General features: G+C 36.9%; 1 protein-coding gene across 14 annotated transcripts in view; it reads left to right on the forward strand.

The window, feature by feature from the left end:
• The window catches only part of ptprt (protein tyrosine phosphatase receptor type T), a 294,849-nt gene that overhangs the window by 154,094 nt on the left and 119,816 nt on the right, over nucleotides 1-20,939 (forward strand). For all 14 annotated transcript variants that reach the window (XM_025907164.1, XM_025907166.1, XM_025907170.1 and 11 more), the window contains exons 12-13: nucleotides 16,048-16,249; nucleotides 19,959-20,061. In XM_025907164.1, coding sequence (XP_025762949.1) covers nucleotides 16,048-16,249; nucleotides 19,959-20,061 — 305 coding nt within the window. The remainder of the gene's footprint in view (nucleotides 1-16,047; nucleotides 16,250-19,958; nucleotides 20,062-20,939) is intronic.

The raw sequence follows: 20,939 nt of genomic DNA on the forward strand, positions 1-20,939 counted from the left end.
GGTAGGAAAGAGGAAAATAAAACAGCATATAATTTATTAATATATATTGCTCAAAAAAGAGAACATGCCATACAGTCAAGTGAAAAAGAAAGTTTTTTCAGTAGCTTATGGAACCATCTTCATCTTCAGCAGCAATAACCAACTAAGAAGTAGTTGGTGTGAGGTACCTTTTAATAAAGGTTGTTGTTGTTGGTGATCATTTTATCAAATGCATTTGATTACCAGCAATTGGCTGCAATCATCCTGTTAGTTCCTATGGAAGCAGTAAAGATGTACATAGTTTTCCACAGGACTACAAAAAGTCCTGTGGAAAAAAAACCATTATTGATAATGATGATTAATTTGTTAAAATGTGTCATATCCAGTTTTTAAGTTGATAATTCTCAGTTTTGGACATGAACTCTTAGATCCACATCTAAGAGATCCACATCTCTTTGCAGATATTGAAATATATAGTAACATCAGACTAACTTAATACAAGGTATTATTCTAATCTTCTTAGATTGGTATGGTGCATTTAATTGGCTCTTAATCTGACTATTGTGCTTGTATTAGCTGATATTTATCCCCAGTAAGAGTACAGATTTTCATCAGTCTTTCCAACCATCCCCATGCACTAAGCACCAGAAAAACCCAGTTAATTGCTTATATGTAACCTTCTTTTTTCTAAAATAAAAAATCAATAAGCAATTTTTGAGCAAGTCATTTATTTAAGGTCTTTTCTTCCCCTCCTTGGAAGTTTACAGTGAATTCAGTGCTGAAATATTTATTTTATTTTTTTTAAACATTGATATTCTGAAATTTGCATGGTAAATTTTAATTGGTACTCAGTTTGGTCGGTAGATGTCAGGCAGTTAGAATTTTTTCTGCAATTAGGTTAAATGTTGGAATCGTGAATATTGGCCTTAAAACTGTTAATTTGAGAACTCTTGATGGATTTTTATTTTTAATGTTCTGCCGGGGATGGGGAAAAAGGCTAACTTAAATATCTTTGAAAAAGAAAGCCAGTGAACAACTGAAGGCTTCCACTGTAACTGGTTTATATGAATCTATATTTTCCCTGCAACTTTACCAGGCCTCTGTGAGACCTCAGATAATACACAGTTATTGATGGTTACTGAACTGAGCAGAGGTGCACTCAAAAACACACTTGCACACACACAGATCATGGCCCTGTCAATCCCTTCTTTGATTGCCTCATCAGACCATTCAAGCATCACTGGTCCTCTCTGCTAGTCCTCACCTCCCTGCTGGTCTCTGCAGAGTTATTTCTGAACCCCTGCTTGTTAAACAGATGCTGGTGCTAACATTGATTAGAATCAAGCAGAGTAGCAAATCACGGTTTGACCAACTAGCAAGTGAGAGCATTTTATATTTAAGTGTAATATGCATTGGAATATATATATATTCCATCAGTAGTGAAGAAACAGTTTGTGTTTCAGATTTATAGCCTCCTAGAAAATGCTTCAGGTATATGGATAATAAAAGTTAATATGGTTCCATTTCATTTTCTTAAAATTAATATCAAGGATTAATTGAAAAGTTACTAATTTATAAATTTAATTAGTCCTTAACAGCAGAAACTGTAGATCAGAAATCAGTCACTATGCATTCTTTTAAAGGCAACAATAAATGTATCATGACTGCCCAACTCCATGCAATGATGCATTTCGGGTCTGACCAACATTCCCAAAATCCAGCTGCAAGATTGGGGTAAGAATATGAGTGTTTCCTGACAAACCTCTGAGTTGTTTAATCCAACACACCAAAGAAATTGGTGACTAGTATGGTATGTAGTTATTCTTGTCTGGTCCTGTGCACAAATAACTTTACCTTCCAACTCTCTGCGGATAGAGGTTTTAATCAATCACAAAAATAAATACTGGCAACCAGTCTGGCATTTAATTCAGTTAGTTACTCTGTTCCAAGCCGTGGATTTCTCTAGATACAGCTGACCATGTAGTACAGTAACATTCTCTCCCCATATTGCCTGTTTCTGAACAAAGAAATGATTCCTTCTCATTAGGAGAACATCAGTTGCATAGCATGATCTTGGTATTCGTTCTCTCTGCTATTTACTGAGGAACAGAAGTGGCTTACCTCACCTACATAACCTCAAAATTCTAATGGTGCAAGCAAGGTTATTATCCCATGACTGAAATTGAAAGGTAATACTTTAGTCATATAGTCATGCTACAGGTTGGGAAAACTAGCTTCTAAAAGATTCTTTCAGATAATTAATAAACTGATTACTGACCAGTTGATGCCATATCAATAAGTGCATGTAAATTCTCCATTGATGTTATCCTCTCAAGTATCGCACCAAAGCATGTGACAGATCTGCCACTCCCCTATGATGTCAGTGTTGTGTTTTTTCCTCAGATAAGTTTAAAAAAAATGGATGTAATACAAACAATGGATGTAATATAATTAACAATTAAACACATGGCAAAGACCCAAGTCTCCTGTAAAAGTGCAACAAACCCCATGAACTTTAAATACGGGGTTTGTCATTAATTCAGCAAACTTTCATGCTTATTGTTGAAGCCACCACCCTCAGTTATTGAAGCGAGAGTGGCCTCCCACTGACCCACCAAAGTCTTCATAGAGGGTATCTACCTGGAGTATCTAATGAGTGATAAAAACTATTTCTGCTTAATATTAATAATATTCAAAGCAGCCTATAAGTGAATTCAAGGAAAAAATATGAGTGTTCTGACATAAGTGAAAAAAATACATAAAATCAAATACAAAATTACAGATTTTGTAGAAGAAATACAAGAACAATAAAGGAACAGTCTGTTCATTTTGCAGCAAAATACATTGAAGTCATAGTTGCCTAGTAATTCTAGACTTTGAGTTATGACTTATGCCATAGAGCATTTAATATAGGAGATGAAAAGACAGGTTAAGGGAAACTGTTCACACACATAAATGCCCCAGGGCTGCCTTCTTTTTTCCACACGATCTAAAGTATTTCAGAAGGTGAGGAATATGGAAAGGAAGGGAAAAAGAAAGATGACAGAAATAAAGATGAACAGGCATGCAGATCTTGAGGTTTTTTTCCCCACTTTCACAGTGTAAACAGAGCCAGAATCAAGATATAAATGCTAAAGAAGCAATCTCATCTAAGCCATTGACTTCTATCCATCTTGTGTTTTACCTTTCTCTTTTCTCTCTTTCTCTGTATTGTTTTTCTGTTTTTGTCAATAATGGGCTATATTTAGTGTAGCTTGCAAGTCCTTAAGCTGATGACCCCATTTACTCTGTCACACTGCCTGTCTGGCCTGTAGGGGTATGGCCTAGTATCACTTACACCTTTGTCAGTCTATGTGCCCTTCACTACACTGCATGCAGCCTCTTTTCTTTTGTATGTGTGTGTATTTGAAAGATTTATTATTTTTATGATTTTACTTTATCATGGTGATATTCACACCATAACACTATATTCTAAAAAACATTTCACTAACAATAGAATTTCTTTATGATTTTTTAAACATTTTACAATATGCTACGAGAACATATATCCCAATTTGTCACAGTTTTTCAACTGCAAATTCATGTCCTCAAACTTAAACTTTGTCAGTATCTGATTTATCCAGTAAGATAAAGTTATCTCACTAAAAGCTGCCATAAATGTTGCAATGATGGAATCAGACATATCGGTCTGCGACTGAATGGGGTCATCTTTGCAATTAAATGTAATCTATTTATGATAATAGAGCAATTTGCTGTATTATCAGATAAATGTGCTGTCTACATAGACAGAAATGCACATTTAACCATTGTTTTTCTGCCCAGCAACCTTCCTGCACTATAGGATTATAACCAGAATACAGCCAGCTTGTAGCCACTTGAGTCGAATGCCCTTGAGTTAAGACTCATTCTGACTGATGGCAACATATTGGCAGGTCTTTGTATTTATAAATTAGATAGCAATTATTTGCAAACCTTCGCAAAGTCTCTCTAAGAGTGATTGCAGTTTGTCCAAATCAGACTCTGACTGTTTGCATCAGTTTGCATTCTGTTGTGCAACCTATGCAATTACTTTGTGATCAAAAGTGGTTGTGAGCATGCAACACCCTCAGGCTCTGGCAACCTTTTAGTCACCACAAGATACAAGAGTATGAAAAAGAATCCCCACAATCACCAGAAAGCAACTGATTTTATTTTATTTATTTATTTTTTGGTTGATACATGAAGGTTATTGTCCTATTATTACTCATGTGGGTATTTGTACACTAGGTGTGTGTTCGATGTTGGATTGTTTTTCGGTTGAACTGTGTTAATGTGTGTTTGTTTGGCTCATTTCAAGTTATCTCAAGATGTTGTTACATGAAATGAGCCCTGTAATCGATAGTATTCTCAAAGCATTCAAATTATTTTATTAAAATCTTGATATTTCATGTCCCCGTATCAATACAATATCCCCATGCAAAATATTGCAATACTATCCAACTTGAACTTTTGCACTGATAACTAATTTGTACATAACAGCAGTATAGAAGAGTTTTCCAGTTTAACTCTTTTTTTAGTAACTAAAAATCCATGTTTTGTTTATTGAAAGACTTGGGTTTTCACTTTTAGAAAAAGTTTTTTTTTTAATTTGAATATATCTATTCAGGATAGTCAGCATCAGTTTGAACTGCAGTGTTCTGAAAAAGTGCTACATTAAAAATGTAGGGGTCATTGAGCTCCAAAGCCAGTGGAATAATTTTATCATCATGTCAAAACAATATTTCTGGTAGAAAATGAACCAAGAAACTTTAGCATTAAAACTAACTGAGCAAAAAACACATTAACGTCAGGCAACACAGTAAGCCTATCTAAGCGTACCATGCAGGCCTTGTTGCTACACAGCTACTCCTTTAATACTTGCACACTTCCAAGAAAAATGAAAGTAAATGTCCCAAAACCAAAGTCACAGTAATTATAAGTAAAACAGAAAACTTTGTTGGAAGTAGAGAAAAACTTCAGATAAAACAACTGCCAAAAATAAAAAAAAAATCCTATTAGGCTTTGAGTGAGGTTATTGGAAAAGCAATGTTGTCTGCTATTTTCAACTTTGGGGAATTTTTTTTCATGTGTATATGCCCCTAAATAATACAACTACAGGTATTCGTGATAACGTGTAATTACAATAATTAGGGGTGTCATGATCCCTACTCACATCTCAAAACTCGCTCTCTCTCTTTTTCTGCTTTTTCTGTTGTCTTTCTCTCTCTCTCTCTCTCTCTCTCTCTCTCTCGCTCTCTCTCTCGCTCTCCGTCACTCCTAAAACTTCCCCTGTTTTTTATTATTATTTTTTTTGGTCATAAGCAGAGAGTGCTTGCTAACGCTGTCCTTAGACAGTAAACGTGACGAAACTATTGAGGAAAAAACTCCGCGTATATATTGTTTATCATGACTCTGGTTTTACGTGGCCTATCGACACAATTTATAAACTGGTATATATCTCCTTGTTGCTTTGTCTTTAAGTGGTCATGTGATTGACTTACCACGACTACTTTATTCTTCCTCAGTCAAACAGCAGCACTCATGCGATTGTTTTGCCCCCCTGAGCTCCAGGTGCTAGACAGTGATCGTGATTACCGTCCACGGGAGCGCGCGCAGCTGCTTAAAGCTGTAGCGTCCAGATTACTTACGTAGTCAGCTACTTCCGTGCAACTGATATAAGATGCGGTAAGCTGAACACAGCTTCAACTGTCTGTTTGTTGAAAAATAGTAACGGACCGCATTTTATTGTTAGTAACTGTAACGGCGTTGTAACGATAGGAATAGTAATTAGATTACTCGTTACTGAAAACAGTAACGCCGTTAGTAACGCCGTTACTTGTAACGCCGTTATTCCCATCACTGGTCATGATAGACCGGGACTTATGATAACCAATAAATTTATATTGCATTCAATGTTAAAATAATGTGAACAATCCACCAACAGCACAGACAGTTTATCATGGCTCTCTTTTTTCCAGCAACTCCACTTGAGCCTCAGCTTATTAACACATTTTATGGCCACCTAAATGGCATCAATTATCTGTTGCTGCTGTAACTTCTGTCATACACTGGGAGATGGATGGATTGGACAGGCTGGATGGGTTGTTGTCCCACAATAGCTCATCCAAGTTAGACAGAGTCACTGACACGAATGAAGTTAAGCACTATAGACTGTTCATTTTATTACTCTTTTGTATTCTGTTGTTTGCTGCCACTCCTCCCCTTTTTGTCTCCTTTCCAAGGATTTAACATGAAAACCTGTGATACTAAACTACTGTGTTCTGTGTTAAAAAATAATTTTGCATTATTAAAGATAATTTTCAATTAGCAAAAAACCATTTCGATTGTTTCAAATATATAACAAAAGATCCAGAAAAAATGTGTTACAACAGAAATAGGTGTGATTCCAAATCTAATTCTGTATATATATTAATTAATTCACTTATGTCACACTAAGTTCATTAAAAAGTAGAAAAAAGTAAATTACGTAAAGTATAATTGAACCTTTTTAAAAAAATATGAGTTAGTTATAGAGAACATGCTACAACAAAATTCTTTTTCTGCACTTTTAAGCTGTCTCAAATGATTTGTGTCAGGCTCGCTCCACAATGTTGACCTCAGGGCATTTGCATCCATACCATCTGCTGCCAAACTCTTTGTTCTTCGAATTGATAACAATGGTTCTTTGGGATCTTGTATTTTCTATGTTTGTATTTTGCATGTTATCACAATGAGATGCTACAGTCTTACAATTATAAACAATAAAGAAAATACATCACAAAATAAATGTGAAATAAAGGAGTATCAGTAAATGTAGATTTATAAAAACGGACTGAAATTGTGAAGTCAGATCACTCTAATCTGTATCCCTGTAGTCAAAAAGAAGAGGATTATATATTTAGTCGCAGTAACACAAACACACACACACACACTGTCTCATACACACACGCGCGCGCGCGCGTGCACACACACACACACACACACACACACACACACACACACACACACACACACACACACACACACACACAAACACACACACGCACGCCTTGCACAAGGGGGTAATAGTCAGAGAGGATTATCCATCCCCCATCGCTACGCAGGATTAGGTGCAACCTTCTAATCTCTCAAGCATTACAACTTCCTGATGTACAGCCAATCAGGGCTACAGTCCCATTTCTCTAGCCAATCACATGTTCCTCAAGAACCCCACAAGTCAACTCAAACCAGCTCCTCATGTGGCAGTTACAAGTGCTTTGGCTCCCTTACTTATCAACATTTTATTCTCACTTTTTAATATTTTACTTATTTTTTCTCACATATTAGCTTAGCTGTGCACACCTTTGCTATAAATGTAATGTTTTATAAATGTTACTGTAGGAGTGTTTGCTAAAAATTCACAGTGATCACATTTAATAATTTTAACAAAGACAGTCTGCATTTTTAAATTAAGGTCATATTTGGATGGACCTGAACTGTGAGGTGTAACAACCAATAGCTGTCCGAATCTAATGGTGAAATCTGATGGGGAAAATTGCCAGACTTTAGAAGCAGTTGCAAAATAAAGGGACATATAAATGAATACAGAACTAAACTTGGTATTTTTGCATTATATTATACCAGACAGTGTTGTGTAAGCCAGTGTACAAGAATTTGCCATGTTGTTGATGTAAATAAAATTGTTAATTTTATCAGACCGTTTGTACTGTTGTAGACCGAATATGGTGACATAGGCTACCACACAGCTATCGGGTGGGCAAAGGACTTACACCTTTGAGTATAGGGCTAAAAGCAAGACGTTTTTTGTGACACTCTCAGATGCAGAATGGATGGAAGATCTTGCATTTGCTTTTGATGTGACTGCATTAATGAATGAACCACATCCAAAACTGCAACTGTCAAAGGCCTATTTGCACACGAAATGTACAGCCTGGTGAAAACATTCATGAGACAGTGGCAGTTTCTTTAAAGCCAAATCCGAGGTCACATTTTTACTGACATGCCAACACTGAATATGTTAGTTCTCTTTGGATCTAAATTGATATATGAACAAACATTCTCAGTGATGTAATTTGCCAAATCCAGACACAGATTCTCTCTCAGTGATAATCATGTCTATTGTACATTTCATTACCTAATTATAATTACGAGTAGCATTTTATAAAGAGATCAAATTAAAACTGAACAGATTTGAGGTCAGCTCGGAACAATCCTCATATTGATGCATCCAATGTGTCAAAAACATGATTTGAGTTCAGTTTATGCACAGTCTTAGTTTCTCATGTAACCCCTTGGGGAAATTAATTGCCCTCCTTCGATCCATAGGAACAAAAAACAAACTCGAAACAGAAAAAAAATGAGCTTATCACTAGTCTGTTTTTCAAAGTTATAACTTCTTGGTGTTTAAAAAAAAAAACAGCACAGCACACAACACATTTCACACTTCAGTCATAAATCACTGTCAATCTGTGGTGAATATCGTGTCAGCAAATGATTTTTAATGTAGGAATGAGAGCAGAAAAAGCGCTTGTTGTCTACATTAACATCTAGAGGGAGAGTGCTCGCTCTGTCACTTATCTTATCTCGGCTGGCGGGAAGTTGCTGTGTGGCTGTCAAACAGGCATTAGTGGGATGCCGATTCAGGCCGTTTCCTGTCAAACTGTCACCACTGGCTGATTTTAATGCTCCATCTCTGATTGCTTCTTCCAGAGTGAACAGAATTCTGCTCTTTGATACTTTTGTGGAGCTGGTAGTATTGATTTTCATGTGAACTTTTGGTCGACAAATGAGAGGATAAAAGAACATTTCAAGGCTCTTGTATCCTGTCATGTGTTAAATTATATACTCCCAGAACTTTTCACTCTTGCCTTCTGCCTCTTGACTGATTGAGCAACCCGATTAAGCCATCCAGACCTGTTTAGTGATTAACAGTTCAGTTCATTTAATGTAATATTTGTCTACTGTTTATCTCTCATATAGTTCTCGGTAAGAACTGCTAGATGGATGATTTATCAAGCTATATTTTGCCCTCAGCTTGGTCTATTCCGCTTATCTTTCTCTCTCTCGTGTTATCAAGAGCCAGGGACAAAAATAGAGATAACACAGCTAGGAAATATTATCGGACTATTGTCTGTAGCTATTTCTATCTCCAGTTAGCTTATCTATTTGGGCACAATAGAAAAATAGGACAAGGAAAACAGCAAACATCTCATTCCCATTTGTGTTTTTTATTTATGCATACATATTAGGATGTGTTCATCTCTCTGTGTGCAGGCATTCATTTGTGGATTTTCGCCTTTATATAAGTCTTTGAATTTGTGCATCTTTGTGTGTGTGTGTGTGTGTGTGTGTGTGTGTGTGTGTGTGTGTATGTGTCTATCTTTGTATTAGCATTTGTATTGCTTCTGTGTGTGTAGTGACCCAGAATGTCTTGACAATATAAAGTCATGAGCTGGAGATGAAGGTCCCAAATGAAAACTTCTAAAAGCAGAGATGCTGAATCTTAAAACAATAGGTACATCCTAACTCTCAGACTGACGCAGGATGTGTCAGGTTACACACTAAGGAGAAGACGTAAAGAAAGTATTAATCTATTACAACCATAGGAAAATCTATTAAATGTTTTCTTGTTATAACTTCACATTGAAAAGGTGTATAGCTTGGAAGAGTTTGTGAAGGCTTTACTATTTCGGCAAACCTCTTTGAATTTTAGAGATCAAACGCCAAGTGTGCGATAGATTTGTTTTTAAACTAAAACGTATTTTTTCCCTTCTTCATTCATTCTTAACAGATTTTAAAAATTATACTGAATTTCCACGCAAACCATTAGACACTGTGACTTAACTTTCAAGCATCAGCTAACGGAATGAGGCACCTGAATACGCTTTTTTGTGACCTGCATGAACTGCAGGAGTAAAGAGCTGTTATGCAGTCACATAACTAGATAAAAAGCTCACTGACTAAGGTTTTAGACAATATCTTGGAAATTATTGTTTCAGATTATAATTAAGTGAATGAAAACAGTGTGTTGAATGTGTGTTATGTTATCTTAAAAGTCAAAATTATGGTTCAGTCGTTGATCAGAGTAGGGCTTCATAGACTGGGTCCAAGCAAGGAAGAGTTGTGATTCACTTCAGTCATTGTCCTTTAAGCTTCAAGCCCACAGAAAGCTGTCTTGCCTTTGTTCTCTGAGTTAGCACTCTGCACTAACATGCTCTGCTGTGACTAACTTCAACCTTTTAACTTGGTTAGTGGTAGGTACCAGCTAACGGTGGATCTTCTGTGGGATGTCGCCTTGTTGCGATCAGAATTTATTTTGGTGTGTCTATTTGCAGAGCTTGGAGAGGTCTGATCAGGCCTCTGCCAGTAAAGTCAGAGCAGTAAAGAGCAGCCTTCTCACCTCAGAAGTGAGAGTGGAAAAGAAACCGGGAACAATGGCCAGCTGTGATTTTGTCTAGCTGGTAAAAGGTGTCAGTTTACAGATGCAGGAGGTGGCCTTTCACCTCCTAGGGCCATGAGGTAGTATTTATAGCACACAAATGAATGGAGCTATTGCCTTCGTCATAGCTCCTACGAGCGACAGAAAAGAATCAGCAAATGGCAAGAACAGGTGCATTGCGTGCCATAAAAATGTTTGTTAATGTGTAAAGCTGCAGTGTAGATAAAACAGAGTTTTACTGCTCCAATCCATGGATCCGTATAAATAAGTCCTAACAAAGCAGTGGAGGGGGGGAGGTAGATCTGGGCTTTAGAAGAAACCAGTAATGTTCAAGTGAATTGTTCATGACTATACCAAAAAGGGAAAAAAAAGCAATGAAAACGTTACAGGACACCTTAAACAAGGTTTTTTTTATCTATACAAAACGCTTGTAGCAGAGAGGTAAACAATGTGAAAATCCATTAAAGAGCAGAAAGAGCAAATACCTCACATAGTCTGTTCTTAATTCAACAGGACAGAGAACACTGGCGCTAAGATGGTGAAGAATGAAGACACTGCATGTTCTCTAATAAAACAAACAGGAGCACAGAGAACAAGAATGGAAAATGGCAAAACTCAATAGAAATAGCATTCTAGATTGCACAAAGGCTCTTCGATAAACGTCCTTTATTTTCATAAGCCTTGGCCATGATTCCAAAAGCTGCAGCGAGGCGTCATACACCCACAGTGTGTTTGTAGTAGGCTTGACTTCTGAGTGGAAGTTATGACTTTTAGTATTCACAAACATTTGTCTTCTGTGTTTGTTTGGACAAAATAAATGCAGTATTATGTTACCATGCATTGCACAGACACACAAACGCCTGCACAGATATAAAATTACAGGGAGTGATTTCAATATAAGATGCTCTTTTAAATGGTTTTAGACAAGTTGGTGACAAGTTGTAAAAAATACTTTTTACTTTGTCATATAAACATAATATCAAATGTTAAAAACTCATAAATAAGTATTTAAAGCATATAATCTTTAGCTACAATTAATAAGCAGTTTAAAAAGAGTGTTTCTCACTTTGGAGTGTTAAGATGGGTATTTATGAATAAAAAGCCATACTGCTCCTTATGACTACAGATTAGAATGTTATTCTCAAATTATTACCACCCAGAGGGAAATTTGCTAATGTGCCGCTTGGGTAAAGAGCTGTGGTAATCTCTTTCAAGTTGTAAACACAAGCACATAGATCTGAATGAGTTCAAACTTTGGCTAACAATTGCCACTTGTTGCTATGTAAGTGATTAGCTAGCAACCTAAAACAGCTCAGTTAAACTGACCAACTTTAAGGAGTGGGTATAAAGTGAATGAGCTTGATTGGGATGTCTAACCTGAGCATCTGACTTAGTGGAATAATGATAACAAGCATTGCCTTGAACTGACTAAATTGAGGCAGTTATATCACCAGCCAATCCCATTTGCATTGGAGCCATTCAAGTTTACCAGAGCTTGCTGTGCTACGATTAATTCACAATCCTCTTGCATACAATGCATCGCGTTTTGGTAAATGTAGCATAGTAAGCCCACAGCTTCGAACATTCTGCTCTGACTGTATAGCACAGAGTGGTAGCTTCATCAGTATTTGGGGTTAGTTAGGAATTTGAAAAGGTCAGCTATGTCACAAAGAATAAATCTTTCAGAAATCCCAATAGCAGAACTATAGTTATCAATATTTCTGTGTTGATCAGTCTGGAACTGATACCAATGTAATACCCACCCCTATTTATGTGTTCCTGTTCTATTTTCCTCACCTTTCACTTTCCCCTTCTCCTGTTCCTTTGATCATTTCCTTCCATTTCTACTTTATCATCTATTTACCATTCTCACTTTCTCCTTTCCTACCCACTAATTCAATCACGCACTAACTCACACATATGTCTGCCTTCCCTCTGGTAAGTTATCCCTCAAAGACACACACTCTATTACCCAAGATGCACTGCCCCGCTGCGCGCCTGCCTTTTCATTGGCCAATAAAACAACCTGAGCTTTATAGCTCTACCAATTCCAAGTACATCAACTGTAAAGGGAGAAAGAAGAATAGTGAGGAAAAACAAGGAAATTGTGAAGAAAAGGGAGGAAGAGAAAAAGAGAAGAGTGGCTAGAAAGAGGAAATACCCTGTAAAGGGTAGAAGACGGAGAGAAAGCAAGAGTCTACTGCTCAATATGGAAAGAAATGTGAGTGGGTAAGATGAGAGAAAAAGAGAGACGGGGAGAGCATAAAGCCTATAAAAATATAGAGAGCCATTCATGACTTATAAAATAACAGCCATCGATGTGCAAACCAAAACTGCAGCGTAGATGAAAGAGATGATATTTTATTGTTCCAGCCCCCAAGTCCCAGCCTGTATAAATAGCTATTGATTCACCATGTTTTATTCAGCCAGCCAGGCGAACTTTCGGGCCTGGGAGACGTCAGCTGGTTGTTGAAGGCAAAGCTGCTGCTCTGTCTAGGGTTTTTCTGCTGCGTTTTAGACTGTTATCTTCTATTGGCTAAAGGTTTTGTCCCAGGTTCCTCAATCTGAGAGGCACTTTAGTCATCTGTCTGGTTTGTAACAGGGGAGTAATGTGTCGGGAAAGTGGAGGAGAAAACTTCTTATCATTTTACCATCTCAGGTCACTGGCAATAAAACTGACGAAAAAACAAAAAAAGAAGGAAGACTAGTAGAAGTATTGTTTGTGGCTTTAGGCCCTTATTTCAACTTTGGAGGGTTTTGAAGTAGTTCGATTTTAGCCAGAAAAGAGCAGCGGCCTCCAAATATCTAGACAAGGTAGAGTTTCAGTCTCGCATTAAATTCACAATAGAAGCAAAGAGCTACTGAATATAATGGGAACATTCATTCATGTCAGACCTTCTGATCTCTTTTCTAACTATTGCTATCCATAGGAACAGCTTTTACTAGGGGACAGTGGCAATCCTAATGCATCAAATACCACAGACAAATGAGCTCAAACTAACTATGAATCTTTTTTTTCTACTTATGAATAACATGAATGTAGCTTCTGCATCATCATATGTCCAAGTCTGCGGCAGCCTTTCTTTTTTCTCACATATTTACATGGTCTCCCTTACTTTGCGTCTTTCCTTTCTTCTGCTCTGTCCTGTCCTTGCTCTTTGCATTTGTATTTCCTCCGGCACATCCATCCAAAGCCACATATTCACACAGTACTACAGCCTGGGGCCTAGTTGAAGTGATGCACCCAGCTGTCAATGCCTTTCATTTGACTGTTAATGGGCTGACGTGGACCACCCAGTGTCCATGATTTTGAATTCCTGAATTCGTCCTCCAACAAATGTGCTATTTCACTCTAACACACTCCCATGCACACTCAGCTACCCATTTTCCCTTAGCTTCTATCCACATCACTTGTTTCTTTTCATGTCCTTGCTTTCTTTTCCTTATTCATTCTTGTTCAGTCTTGTTTTTATCTTCCTCTTTATCACCATTATTATTTTCATCGTTGTCTTCTTTTGTACTCACCCCCACTAATCTGCTTTGAGTGTATATCAATTCAGTGTTCTCATTTTAAATTGAGAGTAATGGTGCTAAAGATTATCAATACATTAAATTAAAACCCTTCCTGGAATCCATGATCCATCACTGTTTGATTGCGCAAATGTGTTTGTGTCTAAATTAGCCTATCATCTATTCATTGCATTTCTGTGTTCCAAAACTTTGTGCTGTACTCAGTTTGTTTGACCACCTTTTTCTTTCTTTTCCACCTTTTTCACTAAACCTCTTTGTGTCATTCTTTGCTGTTCATTCTGAAATATGACATATTGTCTTTATTCCTGAATGCAAACTGGAGAGGTTATAGTCATGCTGTTCCTCAACAACAGTTCTGTTGTTTTTTTCCCTCTGTCTCCCTCAAAGTGTTTTTATTCTTACTCAGTTATTTCTGTTTATTATGCATCTCTTAAGGATCTTTCTCCTTGTTAGTTAATGTATTTGGTAACTTTTCAGTTGATGTGAGTCTGACATTTAGTGATGTGATCTTTTCTGTTTTTGTAGCCATAGTTACGATGGTATGATGCTGTGATGCACTAGTGGTGGTGGGAAAGTTTTCCTTTGAGAATTTGGGGTTGGCCGTGTTGCCTTTACAGAGCATTTAGTCATGAAATCGAAAAATTAGAAGACAACTAAAAGGAAACATGAGCCTTTCTAGGTGAGGTAGCTCTGCAAGTTGGCAAAAGATTTTGCATTGGTTGTGGTTTCCACCTCACCAAGTGCCTTATGGCTCACTCGTCTTGTTGTTTCTGTCTCTCTGGTTCAGTCTCCTGCTCTACCTGCCTCTTTGTTTTCACCTTCACACTTTATCCAGTACTTTTTTTCACACTTTGTGGCTAAAAGACAAACAGATATGTACTCGGACAAGCACTTACACACAACCACAAAGTGCTGAAATGTGTTTGGAGTTGATTTGCTTTTAATGTGTTTTTTCCCACCACTCAATAATCTTTTGTACTGACTGTCATTCACAATGACAGCTGTCCTCCTGTGTTTTATCGTGCGTGTTTGTGTGTGGCCATGTGTGCAGTCATTGATGGTTTCACAGTGTGGAAACTTGCCAGTAGCAACACCACGACAGACATTGACAGTTCTTTTAACAGAAGAACTATTTTAGTGTTTCTGCCAGTTTAATGGTTACGGGTCAATTTGCTCAATTTGTTCCAGTCTCAAAGTGGAGATCATGGAGAGACACACAGACCTATTGTAAAGAGCCACCATCTCTTGAACTCCAAAAATTGATTTGTACTGCATTTAGCAGACAATTTAATAACTAATGATTGATTTACTGGATTTTTTTAGATGTGTCAGTGGAGGTGTTTGGAAGACGGTGACTCTGGATTTAAAGCTTACTTTCTTTTGTTTTGTTTTTTTGTTTTTTTGTGATTTGAAGATTAAAAAATAGAAGAAAGAAAATCAATCTATTTTGATATACTTTACAGGTTAAAATTGCTGTTTATACCATAACATATTTTACACTCTAAGACTGTACTTAAGCTGGCATTTTTGAAACTAAATCACTCAAATGAAATGTCTAATGGGAAAATTGAACATTCATGTTGACAAAAGAATGATCACTGATTGCAATTCCCCTCAGGCCATGTAGCATTTATAGCATTTTTCATTTTATTGGTTGGTTGTACAGCCAACTGTACACCAGTTGTACATCAGCAAATCCAAAGGATGCTGCTGCATGCCTGCGTGTACAATTAGATGAATGCATAAAAGTGTTCTTTTTTAATTTTGAAGCATTATTCAACCGAACCAAACTCCTTATGGATAAAAAAACAAAAACAGTTATTATTGATTGAAATCAAGCATTATAAACATTGGTTTAAACAAATTGATATCTAAAACCTCAAGTGCAACGTTAAACCAAACCTGCTTGTTCCTTCCTTTAAAAAAATAAATAAATAAAAGATATTTCAGTTATGATAAAATTAAATCCGCTATCATTTGTTTATTTAAATTGCATGAGTGAAACAAATGTAAACAGATGAATAAATAAAGCTGAATTATGTAAGTGCATTTAAATGTAAAATTTTCCCATCTACCTCTAGATTACCTATAAGGCACTGAGCTCCTTGGACCCCAGTGCTGATCTGACAACCCAGCGGGGACGGGTTTTCAAGCTGAGGAATGAGACCCACCATCTGTTTGTTGGGCTGTACCCGGGAACCACCTACTTCTTCACCCTTAAAGCATCTACCAACAAGGGCTTTGGTCCGCCTGTCACTACCCGCATAACCACCAAGATTGCAGGTAAACATTACTGTTAGGTGTTATTTGCTTCTTAAAACATTAATACCACATACAGACAGTAAAAGCTTGTTTATTAGACAGCCTGTGTGCTGACATGTCAGTCAGTTGCACTATAAATATGCATTTTAATTTGTGTCTCTCTTTGTCTGAATGACCATTTGGTTGTTCTCCCATCTGGCTTTTTATCTGGCTTTGTAACCCCTTGTTTGTGTCACCCGCCTCGGTCCATGGAAAATGTCAGTCGCCGCACAAAAAAAGGAAAAACAATCAACTTTTGTGGCAAGAATTGTGAAGTCCCCTCATATGTTAATACAGCTCTTTATTCTTGAATGGGAGAACATTATCATTTCAACTGTTTAGAGAAGGCTATGCTGTGATGCCTAAATGACAGAATGACTGATGCTAAATAAAACCCTTCAGCTCATTCTTTGTTATCTAAATCTCTCTGTGTGCCTTTCTGATTTCACATTTTGCCTTTTTTTTCAACAATTCTCCTGTAAGCCCTTTACAAATCTTTTACTGGATTGTCTCTCCTTTGTGGTTTGTTTGTTTAGCTAATTAGACCTCATTGAGGCAGTTGTGACCTTTGAAAAAAAACAAAAACAAAACAGAAAGCTCTGAGGAGAAACTCCCTGTAAGTTTGTGCTAAACCGATAAACTCTTATGGTTACAAGTCAACTTTATACAGAAGGAACTCTGAATAAGTATCACATTACTGAGAATAATTTTAATTTAGGAATGAATACAAAAGCTGCAGAGTAAAATATGAACATTTAGAAATATAAACCACTCTGTATTTCACTGAACGCTTGTCACTTCCACATTTGTCAGTCTCATTACATAGTTGACTAGCATGTCAAGATATGAAGCACAGATCTTGTGCTTTCACTGTATGTGCCAAAAGAGGCTCTGTATTCAAACCACTTCATATTCATTCACTTATCTGTATTCAGTCCTGGAGTCTCTTAAGTGCCACAACAAGTGTCCACTCTTTTACTAAAAAAAAGCTGTGTGGTTTATAAAAAACGTGGCCTGAAATTGTTTTCTGTTAACGACACTATTCAACTTAGTTCAATTCCATTTGGTTTTATTGATATAGCGCCAAATCACAACAGCAGAAGACCCTACAATAATACAACCCAACAATAATACAGTAAACTACAATGTACACTAGCATGTGTTGACAGTATACACGTCACTTCTATTCCCTATAATATAAAAAAACCCCAAAATGTGGGTTTGTGGCTTAAAGCCAAGTGTGAATATACCACTGAATCCAGACTTGTCACAGTGCTGCTGTACACGATGAAGTCCTGACTGATCTAGAAGATGAATGTGTAATGTGTTAACAGTATGTTTTAAGTGTTGTCCTATCTGTCAACACCTACAGTGATTTTTAGTGTGACCTTTCCACCGAGCCTCCGTTCTTCCATCATCCTTTCAAAACTTAACAACACATTGCCAAGAGGGACAAAAAGGAAACGTGGTGCCTCCACACATAACAGATATGTCTTCTTCCAAATGTCACGCCATCACCAATCTTTATTATCTCGTTCAGGAGCTACAGGATGAAGAGATTTAAATTAAATGCTGCAGACACATAGAGATGGATGGACAGAGTGGCGGGGGTAGGATTCATGTTAATAACCTGAATGCCATACCAATCAGGAAAAAAAGTGTTGATGTTCTACTCAGACATTTATATGCTGCACCTCCAGTATGAGGGCATGACAGATGTGAAATTAAAATTTGAGTGTAATAGAATGTCTGTGAAGCCCTCTGCGGTGAAGCATACGTCTACTTTTTCTTTATCTTTATACATCCTGATAGTGTCATTCTTGTTGAGATATACTGTAATGTTAAAAAAACAAAACATTTCATAGCAATCTAGCATTTACATATTTTAACTCAGGGATTCGACATACACATGGGAGGGTGCTTTTTTCCTTCCGTTGTTGAGTCACAGGAATGAAATATAGCTGGCTTTGCCATATGCAGGTCCGTGTTTGTCAGTGACGAAGAAGTAGACCTCAAATGTTTTTGGGTTTTTTTTAGACTTCTTTCTTTATTTAAGTTACATTTAATAGTTACATTAACCCTTTAAAGGCCAGACCATAAAAACTTTTTGTATTTGTATACTACCACAAAGGCACTAGAACGCCTTTCTGGTAGTGTCTTGCAAAGCACTGCTGGTGTGCATGTAAGTCAAGAAACATATTGTATTTCTGTGATTTTTATACCTTTACAAACCCTTTGTACAGAGTTACTTTTGGGATTGGTTTTGGGATGTATTGCTACTTCTAAAACATGTGTCATTAGGAGGAGGATGATGGTTGGGCAGCTAGCATGTTCATTTGTTTCAAATTGCAGTCAAACTCTTTTATGAGATATTGGTTTCTTGTTCAATAGGGCACAGTCTCTCTTACAGACAATCCATCAGTCTGTGATGCATAGGTCAAAGATATATCCAAACAGGGATATATCTTCTTTGCTAGGGTCTTGTACATGTGTATAAGCATGCTACAAAGATCAGTGTCTCCAATATGTTCACTGCAGGAATGAATGAGTAAAGGGCAAAGGTCATCTATCTTTGTGTGGGCATCATTGTTCCACTGTTCGATAGTCGAAAGAGGAATGATCCCACAGGCATCAGATTGCATGGCCTTGCCCCATAAAGTTATATGCTCCATCTATTATTTATTAAGCAGGAAGAAAAACCCCAAAATGACAAATGATGCACTGTTACAATGCTTGTAACATCTCAGTATACAAATATATGTCAGTATAGTAGAATTACCTATGGTAACACATGCTTGTACTTTTTTCTTGACATTTATCATATTTATAGTTTTTAAAAGATCTCATATTTTATTCATCATGTGTAAGAACAGTACCTGCTATGTGCTGGCTCTGGGCATGAATCGGTGATGGGCAAAGCACATGTGTCTTTGTGTGGACCTCTTTGCTCCACTGTTTGACAGTCCAAAGAAGCATGATCCCACAGGCATCAGATTGCGTGATTGCTTTGGCCTTGTCACATAAAGTCTTACAGTCCAAAACAAAAACAAATGAAAAACCATCTACTGTTACAATTCATGTAAAATGTCAGTATACTAATGTATAGTATACTAAAGTTACCAGAATTCATGTACAATGCTAATAAATCTGCATGTTTTGTTCTAGACATTTACTATATTTACACTTATGAAATTAGTTTAGCCTTATTTTCATCTGATAGATAAATAAATGTATTATATAAACACCAATGATCAGAAAAGTTGTCATTTATTTTGTAACGAGACATTTTGAGTTGCATTAGCTTCAGGTCACAACTTTTACCATGAAGGGACAAATCAACCATATGTTTTTAGAAAATTATTTAAACCTTATAAAACTCTTTTTTTTTTTTAACTTATCATGTTACTTAATTATTTTAATTAAAGGCTTCCTGGAAGGCAGCTAACTAAAAAGGTCTTTCATTTAAAGACAGATTAAGATCCAGTGGGGTTTTTCTGAGAATAACAAAACCATGACATGGCTCAAACAGATTAACTTAATTTCAGTGTATTTTTAAGAAAGGTATAGGGACTCAAAATGTGCTCTACCAAATGACTGACCAGAACCCAGAGCTTTTTAAATGATGCTGGCCAATAAAATCGTCTGTGTAAGGTAACCTGTTTTAAAATTTCAATTTGTTAAACCTTTTCAGCCCCCATGATGCCAGAGTATGAGTCAGAGTCTCCACTTAATGAGACCGAGACAACCATCACTATCCTGCTGAAACCTGCCCAGTCGCGCGGAGCACCTATCAGGTAATTTCTTAATGTTTCTTTATCAATTTTAGTTTCTTTTTCATAGAGTTTCTTTTACTATCCTCTGCTGTCCTACTCACATTTTTCCTCCCAGCATCCCATCTACCTCCCTTTCATTACCCCCTTACTTTTTTCCCATTCATGTTCTTTTGATCTTCCTTCAGGGCCCTTTTAGAGCCATTACAGTTACTCACACATATAAGTCTAATTTGTATGCAAAAGAATTCAGAGAATGATTTCTTTTTAAATTTGTCAGTGAAACATTTTGTCATTACTCATTTTGCTTTTTCTAACTTTTTGGCTATTCACTAGTGGAATTGCAACTTCTACTGGACATTGCAGGCCCAAGTGTCTGATACTTTAGCTGGTCACTTGAAACTTTGCTTTAATTTAAGGTTTAAGCCATCAAATTCTTAACATAAGGAAATGGAAATTTGGATTTTATTGAGCACATTGTACAGAAAACACCGTATTCATAGTTTTATACATAGATATTGATGGTGTTATTAATTTGTGCCACACATACGAAAACAAGGACTAAACAGTAGAAAAAAGCCTCAACATAAACTAACACTTGGAGTGGGTTTTTAGCTTGGCTCACAAAGTGCGTCTGTAATTTGCTGCCACTACCAGTTTTGGTTAACTAAAAGACACTTTTAACACAAAATTTAATTAATGGTAATTCTTAGTTTTATCAACATTCAACAAAAAGCCAAACAAGACAAACAGCACCCACCTGTCTCTTAAGGCCCTGGATAAACAGGCCTTGCGACCAATCAGTGGCAACCATTAGTCACAAGGGAAAAAGTGTGTAATCTGGTGGCTGCAAGTTGCCAGCAGTCAGTGAAATTGACTATATGAGCCTCATTGAGACAGGC

Source organism: Oreochromis niloticus, linkage group LG5 (genome assembly GCF_001858045.2).
Source record: "Oreochromis niloticus isolate F11D_XX linkage group LG5, O_niloticus_UMD_NMBU, whole genome shotgun sequence".
NCBI lineage: Eukaryota > Metazoa > Chordata > Actinopteri > Cichliformes > Cichlidae > Oreochromis > Oreochromis niloticus.